This window comes from Thalia democratica, chromosome 7, assembly GCF_965202585.1.
Source record: "Thalia democratica chromosome 7, ktThaDemo2.hap1.1, whole genome shotgun sequence".
Classification (NCBI taxonomy): Eukaryota; Metazoa; Chordata; class Thaliacea; order Salpida; family Salpidae; genus Thalia; species Thalia democratica.
In genome coordinates this window covers 22,523,377-22,532,477 of record NC_139171.1, presented here as the reverse complement: position 1 = coordinate 22,532,477, position 9,101 = coordinate 22,523,377, and the positions used below count along the sequence as shown (strand labels likewise).

Sequence of the window (9,101 nt, the reverse complement as noted above, 5' to 3'; positions counted from 1 at the left end):
AAACTTAGTTTTGTTAAAAGTTACTTTTAGATTAAGACATTGTTAACGTGTAACGTTTTTTAAATTTTTTATTGATGCTTTTGTAGTACAGATGTTAGATTAAGGTTGTATGTTATAATTAAACTATTAAATGTTTTTAAACTAACGCTAAGGTGGTTGTCATCAGGAAAAAAAAATTATTACTGTTCAAAACTATTTAATTTCATATTGATTTTCTATTTCCATGTACAAATTATTAGTTTGACCATATTCTTATTAGAAACACTATTTAAAAAAAAAATTCTAATATTCTTTTACTGAGAAAAGCTTTGGCTATCAGGAGGTAGCAAAAAAATAAATTTTTAACTTTGTGGTAGAGGGACAGTTCTTTCTAGTTTGCTTCAAATGGGAATTTATGAAAATGAGTTTGGGAAACCTTAGTTTATGCAGTATTTTAACGTGTTTGCTTTTTTTTTTAATTATTTAGTAATTATTTTAGTTATAATATTTACACAGAGATTTGCATATTGAATCAAAATATTTTTGTTTGACCGAAAAATAATGAATTTGCACATTTTGTTGTCCCTTCTGGTCATCACAGCCACCTTAGCGAACCCAGCAAGTAGAAGGCAGGATGAAATTTCCGGGAGTGACGAGATAATCTGGCTTCCAGGCCTCAATGGTATGCCCTCATTTCACATGTATTCTGGTTATTTGGACAGCGGTAATGGAGATCAACTGTTTTACTGGTACCTATGTTTTAAATTAGTATATTATATTTTTGAATTCAATAAGTGATTAAATAGAACTTGGCTTAAATGTATTTAAATTAGTAAGTAATTTTTGTACCAGTTGAATTAAACAACAAATAAGCGGAAAATAAGTAACTGTATTAAGTTGAGTAAAACAATAGATAGGAAAGTAAAAGGGACACTGCCTATTAGTTTTTCTTGTAATCTAATAGTCATTTAAATTAACAAACATAAAAAAACTAAGAGAAGTTGTTTTAACAATGTCTGTAGTAACAATATGACGTCACAAAGGTTAAACGAAGCGGAAAGCGGAAGTGACGATCGACTTATTTTGTGGCTGAACGGCGGCCCCGGATGTAGCTCCTTGTACGGACTCATGAATGAAAATGGACCGTTTAATGTTGGTGTTAATTTTAAATTATTTTTAGTACTTTTTTAATAAATACTTCCTATGTACATTTTAAGCTAAATTTATTGTTTTTTATAGGTATTGAACGTTCAAGTTATTCGTTTTTTTTTTTTACTTTATTTTAAATCAGTTATCTAACAATAAAGACATACATATCATATAAAAATTAATTATTTATCCAATAACATATTTGATAATTCAAGTCCTATAAACTTATACAGTACAATTCACAAACGGAATCATTGGAACCAAATAGACACAGTTGGAACCGACTGGGTGCCACTTTGTATTTGGACTCCCCCGTTGGTACTGGTTTCTCATACACCAATGGAAACACATCAGCAGAAGAACTAAATGACGAGAGGGTTATTGTTTTGAGTATATTTGTAGAGCTGTCAAGCTAAGTATTTTAGAAGTAAAACAATAGTTTATTTATTAGTTAAAAATTAAAATTTGTTTTATGTTTTTCTTAAAAATTTTGGTTACTTGATCAATTTAATAAACATATTTAAAAACCTACAATAGCTGTAATATTATTGATGTTGTTTTCAAATGAAAAGCAGTTAGAATATTTGACTTGATTGTGTAAGAAAAGCTGATCACTTTAAACTTGATATTAATTCATTATATGTTACTTTACCTAACAGACAGCGAAATCTACACTGAAAGCTTTAAAGCACTTTTTCACGCTTTACCCGAGATTTCAAAATGCCGAATTGTATTTGAGCGGAGAGAGTTATGCCGGTATTTACCTACCCGTGTTAGCTGCTGAAATTTTAAAAGAAAACAGAACTATTTCAAAGAATCTAAAGGCATGACTTTTAAAATACTTTTTAATTGTTTGATTTTATTTTCAAAAGTATGTGTTAAAGAAATTATATAGTAATTGTATTTATTTTTCTTTTTTTGTCTAACTTAAAACATAACAAATATAAAATACATATGTATATCATTAAAAAGCTTGAAGTTTCACACTTTTAACTAAATCAATTAAACAATCAATTTATAACAACATTTTCACATAACAAATAAAGTATTATTTGATCCAGGGTCTTCTTCTTGGAAATCCATATTTGGGTGAGAAATTTGTGGCAGATTCGCAGGTGGACTTTTTTTACGGCCATGGTTTTATTGGAAGGCCGCTTTACGAAAAATTGAAAAGTTGCAAATCAGGAGAAAAACAACGCGGTTGTAAAAGAACAGTGAGTTATATGTGTAATTTATAAAGTAGAGTTTAACTAGGTTTGATCACCAGACCACAAACTTGTTGATTATAAAACACAGTTAGACCTAATTAACTAAATCAGTTTTCACTAAGACCGCTGAAAACGGTTTTAAATAAGTTGCTTAAACTGTAATATTGAAAAAAAAAAAACGTAAGAGCTGTTTGTTTTTTTATGTGATTTTGTTATGTGTTTACCGTATTTAATACGTAATGTATTTTAAACCTAGTTTTAAAATTAAAAAGATAAAGATTGTAGTTACATCAGGATTTATTAATTTTTTTTATAAAGCCCTCTTTAAAAGCATATCTCAAAAAATTATAGTAAGACATTTTTTCTTTTCATCAAGAACTCCTAAATATCTAGTGTAAGTTTCAAATCTTTTCCGTCATATATAACGTTAATTTCCAAACTACCCTTAAATACCCCTACGCCTAAACTACGTCCATATGGATCCTATACTAGACCCCTCCCCCCATGACCTCTTTGCAGCTTGTGACTCCAAAGGGGGCGATCTAACCAGCCTTTTGGAAATTCTGAGCTACATGAGATAATTGTATGGTTTATTTTTGTGAATCATGTTTCTTAAATAAATTACAAATATATATTTAATTATGTTGTTATGCAAACTTTCATATAGTAGAACATATGTTTCATACCGCTTTTTGCCACAATCTTCAGCTATTAAATAAGCTAAATTAAAAATATGTATTTATTATTTCCTGTGTTTAAAAATGAATTTTCGGGCTAGTTCAATAAAAGTTGAACTGGTTAATAAAGATTTTTTTTGGTTAACTATATAGACTGATAGATAATTTTAACTACACTTTATATTCATTTTAGGTATTATTTTACCGTTTGCTTAAATATTGTATTACATTTGTTATTTTTAATGTAGTATCTTGACAACACTTTAGTAAACTAAATATTATTCTTTTATCTAATAGTTAGCGACAGTTTTGCTTTCTTTTACATATTTATATTTTATACAGGAAAACATATTAAACTTAGTATTAAGAGATCAATCCCTTTCTATTTATAATTTTGCACAAGACAGTCCATGTAAAGTAGAATTTAAACGATCTGAAACGGTTTGTTTTATTAGATATATATTCAAAAACTTGTTTAATTAATTTTATTTATTTAAACTAGTTATTAATATATCTTTGTTATGTTTAGTATTTTGCAAAACTTAGATAAATAAGTTATTTATTTAATGCATTAAATGCCAACCACATACACAATGCTTTAGTTTTAAATTCTATTAAAAATAAAATATAATATTTTTAAAAATCAAAAGGAACTGTTATATTTTTTATTGAAAAACAAAAAAAAAAGTATTTTCAAATAAAAAATGGTTATGTAAACTTTAGCTAGATGTTAACTCTAATTCCACTTCCGACTATTTTTACGAAAACCTTGATTATACTGGCAACGATGACTATGAAGATTTAGAATTGGATATGTCGTTTGCTACAATTGAAAAGCTTCTTGAAGATTTATATGATGAAAAACTAGTAAGATATATTAAGTAAATATTCTTGACAGAAAGATATATTTAACTTGTTATACAAAATATTAACCTGTAAAATGTATTAATTATGGGAACGGGTCAAACATGAACGAAAAGTCTTATTTGCATGAAGAAACTTATACACAAAAGGGATACTTTTGCACGAGGGTCACTTTTGCACACGAGGGGTAACTTTTGCACGATGAAATTTTTGCACGACAGTAAAATAAAATGTTAACTTAACGAAAAACAAAAGTTAGCGGCTGAGATTAAGGGGTTTAGGGGTAACAGTGATAATAAGAAAAAAAATTAAACAAGTAAATAAAAATTATAAAAAAAAAACTAGATTTTTTTTTTAATTTTTAAAAGGTAAAAAATATAACGTACCGACCAGAACAGTAAAAAGTTAAATATGGTTAGGAGTAACAGTGATAGTAAAAACAAAATAGAGATAATTAAAAACCACAAAAATTAAAGCTCAAAAAAGTATATATAAAAATATTTTCACCCCGCACAAAAGTGACCCTTTGAGAAAATGTCCTTTCGTGCAAAATAATCCCTTCGTGCATATTTTACACTAAAAATTGAATATATCTTCTTCAGCACCAATTTCTGTTAATTGATAAGCTTATTAACTTAGATGTTATAATTAATTAAAAAAAAACTTTCTTTAAAATAGATCTTTTATTTAATATATTTGATTTGAAGCATTTCTAACTATCTTAAACTGTCAGTAAAAGTATTTTTAACTGACTAAATAAACTATAAACAAGTAAAATGTATTAAATTTAAACAATAGTTTTTTTCAAACTAATTTGTGTTACTTCCGAAAGCGATGCTTCTAAAGGTTTATTTATTTCAACAATGAACTCTACTTTATATAGGCACTAACCATTGAAAACCTTAACAATGGAATGGTACCTGAAGCAAATTATTCGGAGATATTAGAGAGAATAGGTAAATCAAATAAAGCAGCAATAGATATCAAATACTATGTGAAGCAATTCATCAACATAAGCTCCGTAAGTACCTTGGTTTTAACAAAAACTGTTTAGGTTACGTTAATTTTTTGTTTTGAGTTATAATACGTATTTACTTTATAAAAAATACTAACTTGAATGAAGTATTCTTTTTAATTATATATGTTTTCTCAGTATCATTTATGAAAGTTATTATACTCACCAATACAAATGCGCTGTAAAAACTGAAATTTATTTTAACTTTATGTTTATTGTAATTTTTAATACTTCCTAATGAATTTTGGCATACTTTTTATCGATAGACTAGTTTGACCATAAAATTAGTAGTGTCTATAAAAAAAATATGAAAATACAATAAACACTCATCCCTTTTTATTTTAAAATATATTTATATTTATTTTTTTATTACAAGTTTGTAACATTCTACATCAGCGGTTTTTAACCTGGGGTAAATTTACCCGCAGGAATAATTTCTCTTGTTTATTTTCTTTAGTACAAGTTATGTATATTAATTTTATTAATTGTCTTTTTAATTTATAAGTTAGTATTTAAATGAGTATTTTTTTAAAGTTAAAACAAATCTTTAAGTTTTAATTTTTTTTGTATTTAATAAGCTTAAAGTTCAAAAAGTCTAGTTTTTTCTTCAAAATTAAACACTATTTTGTATATTGGGGTTAAATTTAATAAACATCTTCCAAAAAGGGGTAACTCATGAAAAAAGATTTAGAACCACTGCTCTAGATATTGTTGGATGCAATGTTTATTAAAATTGTTTTACTAAAAATTATCTAATATAAAACAGGAAGTTTCAAACTGTCGTTTGGAAAATATTAAGTATAGTGATTATTTTCAACGTGAAGACGTTAAAAAAGCAATTCACGCTGATGATATCAAATACGAAGAATGCAGGTTTATGAGAAAAATAATTAATTTGATTATTTTTTGAAATTTTATATAATAAAAAATTTTTTAAGCATGTATAGTAAAATACCTTGATCAGTACTTTACTCATATGTTGTTTACAAAATGTTTTAAAGCGAAAGTCAAAGTGTTTAGCTAAATTTATAAAACTGTAAAACTTTTCTACAAAGTATCATACTTTATTTTACACAATCAGAAATCATATCCTTAAAAAGTATAAACAAACAACCTCAGACGTTTTAGATGAAATAAAGACAATCAATAAAGCTGTTAGTTTAAAAAATAATATTAGAGGTAAAATATAAAAAATATACTTAATTGTTTGTTATCATTATCTTGAAAAGTTTTGTCATATGATTCTTAAAACAGTTGAGTTTTTTAATAAGTTTTTATAAAATTAAAATAGCTAAAATTCTGAAAGAAATTGAAAAACCTCAATATTTAGTAATATTAACATATATATTTGTTTTGTTTAATTTAGGGAGTTGCTGTTCTTCTTTACTTTGGTGATCTAGATTTAGTTTGTCCATTTTTGTCCGGAGAAAGTTTTATATCAACCACTGGAATAAAAGTTAGTTCTATTTGTATTTATTATAAAAAAATTAGGCAATTAACAACTCTAACCTAGTTCAAAAGCAAAACATATCAGATTGTTTTTTTCTGGGTTTAAAATTTATTGTTGTCATAAAATTGTTAAAGGCACTATTGTTAATATTAGGTTTTTATATTGTTTTATCAAGTTATTCAATTCATTTGGTCGCTTAAAAATTAAATATAAATCTTTCCCTAATTTTTTTTTTAGGATTTATACGTTTGTTAATAATTAATTACAAGTTTGTGTGCTAAAACTAAATAAATTGTGTCATAAGAAAAAATTGTTTGTACCAAAAGTATTTTCTTTGTTTTATTTTATAAACTATCTATTTTGTTATTAAATTAGAGGTAGTTATCTTAGCTGTGCTATAAATTTCTTAACTGTCCTATTACCGTAAAGTTATTGAAATAATTTTATTCAAACAACTTGTGCAGAGAACAAAGGGCAGGTCTCCATGGTATGTGAAAAAAGAATCTTATCAGTACGTAGCTGGGTTTCTTGAAAAATTTGACAATCTTTGGTTTGCAACTGTGAAGGTATAAAAACTCAATAAATTGAAAAGCTAATAACATTTTTATAATTTATTTTAAGTAGGTCTTAAACAAGTTATCGAATAAATTTTTTAAATTTTTATTATATAGGTTAATATTTGTTAAACTTTACAGGGCGCAGGTCACATGGCCCCAGCGGACAAACCTTATGAAACATTCACACTTGTGAGGAGGTTTATGTCAAAACAATGGTAGTAAAGAAATCGGAAAACAACACTTGTCAATTTTTATACTTAAAATTACTGATTGTTTAATTATTGAGTTTTTTGTATACAATATATTTCTAATAAACTCAAACTATTTTTTTGTAACTGTCTGTTTATATACTTTTTTTGTTCAACAAAAAAAGGTCCAAAACAAATCTTTAAGATATAAAGTATTTTTAAAGTTTATAAATATTTTAATTGTTTTTATTTTAAAAAAACATCTGCTGCACGTTAAATTTCATGCTACAAACTTTCTAAAAAACGTTTCGATTAAATCTTAACTTAAACTATGTGTGTTTATTTTGCAGTGTAAACTAAACACAAAGAGTATAAAAGAAAACTTAATTCGAGTTTTAATGATTAAAGTACAAAATTACATATATTTACTAAAACTTAAAAAGAATAAACATTTTTAGTATTTTACAGTTAACCAACTTATAGTAAGAATTTTATTTTGAATAAGTAATAAAAAGTTTAAGGGAATCATAAGTTAGCTTTAGCAGTTAAACAAGTGAAAATATGTTTAAACTTGTTTTTGTTATTATGACATCAATGTACAAACAACTAAATAAAAGTTATTCTACTTAAGTGATAGAGTTCTATGGGTAAACGTCCTTGACATGACATTAAAAGATTCCGTGGTGTACGACTTGACTACTAAAAGGTTTTTATTCACCAGGTTCTAGGAACAAATATTTTGAGCTTTTTTTGTCTTTTAATAAAAATAATAAGCAATAGTACTTTTAAATTAACTACTTTATTTTATACTTTATAATTTACATTACAACTAAAACAATTTTGTATTTCAATAAGAACTTTACTTTTCGCAAAAGTTCACACCTTAGGGGATAGGGATTTTGATACAAAATTAAAGCCATTAACATATAGAGATAAATAAAAGATGAAAACCTAAATTTAACTGTCAAAAATAAATAAATCAACTTGGATAAAACTTATAACAAATTTTATCAGCTAATACTTATCTTTTATACTTTACTTATCATAGTTTTACTGTTAACTTCACATCTATCAATGAACTACTTTACTTTTACATAACTGTGGAAAAGTGTTATCAAAAAAAAACAAATTTTACTTTAGTGTTTTGAAATAAAACCGGTCACTTGCCTTTGAAACTTAGTAAATATATCTTCTTTTAGTTATAAAAGTTTGTTTAATTTACATTTTAATAATCGGAACAAATTTAAAGATGTTTAAAAATACTTTTATAGTTCAAAATGTTTTACAAAACAAGTTTTGTACGATTATTTGTAACATATGTAAAAACTAAAACCCTGTTTAATTTACGTTGAAGTTTAAAGCATAAATATAAAAAGTTTATTGCACGTGTGATAGTAATCATTCTAATTAAGATGAATAATTCTATTTTTCAATTTCTAATGAATGATATTACATAAATCTTTTATAGTTTTAAAAAAGTAGTTTTAAGAGGTTTAAAAATGGTATAAACGTTTTGTTAAAGAGTTTGATATTACGCTTTAAGTGTTGTTATGAAAAAAGTTTTTATATTTTCTTACATTTTGTATTCAAAAAGATTTTCTAGAGAAATAAAAATCTACTTGGAAATTTTAAAATTAAATCTTTCGCTATTTATATAATTATTTAATTTTTTTAAATTAGTTAATTAGTGAGATAACTAGTTGTTAAAACTATAAAAATTAAAACTTATCATTATTTTAGTTTTAGTTGCCTGAACAACCAAAATTAATAAAACTTTTTTATGATTGTTTTAAGGTTGAGTATGTTAAAAGTTTTAATATGCAGCTTTTTTGTTTAAAAATTCTAATAAAAACTTGTTTACTTAAATCAGTGGTTTATTAGCAAACAGTTTCGTAAAGCCAATATACTAAAGCAGTTTTAACAGAAGTTTGAAATTTTTACTTTGGTATTTATTACTTTTCTGTTTCCAGGTCCGAAAATCTTTTTTTTTTGTTTTCTATTTTGTTTTGTATTA

The 9,101-nt window shown here is 25.3% G+C and overlaps 1 protein-coding gene across 1 annotated transcript; it reads left to right on the top strand.

The window, feature by feature from the left end:
* Positions 1-540: 540 nt before the first annotated feature.
* LOC145841174 (serine carboxypeptidase ctsa-1.1-like) lies at positions 541-7,118 on the top strand. The gene is made up of 12 exons (XM_082948545.1): positions 541-728; positions 1,023-1,131; positions 1,362-1,505; positions 1,788-1,952; positions 2,190-2,342; positions 3,737-3,880; positions 4,761-4,898; positions 5,659-5,765; positions 5,974-6,046; positions 6,259-6,348; positions 6,807-6,908; positions 7,038-7,118. The coding sequence occupies exons 1-12, from the start codon at positions 541-543 to the stop codon at positions 7,116-7,118; spliced, it is 1,494 nt and encodes a 497-aa protein (XP_082804671.1).
* The last annotated feature ends 1,983 nt before the right edge of the window (positions 7,119-9,101 follow it).

Bases quoted from the DNA above. Each gene is read 5' to 3' on its own strand.
- LOC145841174 (XM_082948545.1), top strand. From the start codon at position 541: ATGAATTTGCACATTTTGTTGTCCCTTCTGGTCATCACAGCCACCTTA. The intron at 4,899-5,658 runs GTAAGTACCTTG...AATATAAAACAG, and splicing joins AATTCATCAACATAAGCTCC to GAAGTTTCAAACTGTCGTTT. The intron at 6,047-6,258 runs GTTAGTTTAAAA...TGTTTAATTTAG, and splicing joins TAAAGACAATCAATAAAGCT to GGAGTTGCTGTTCTTCTTTA.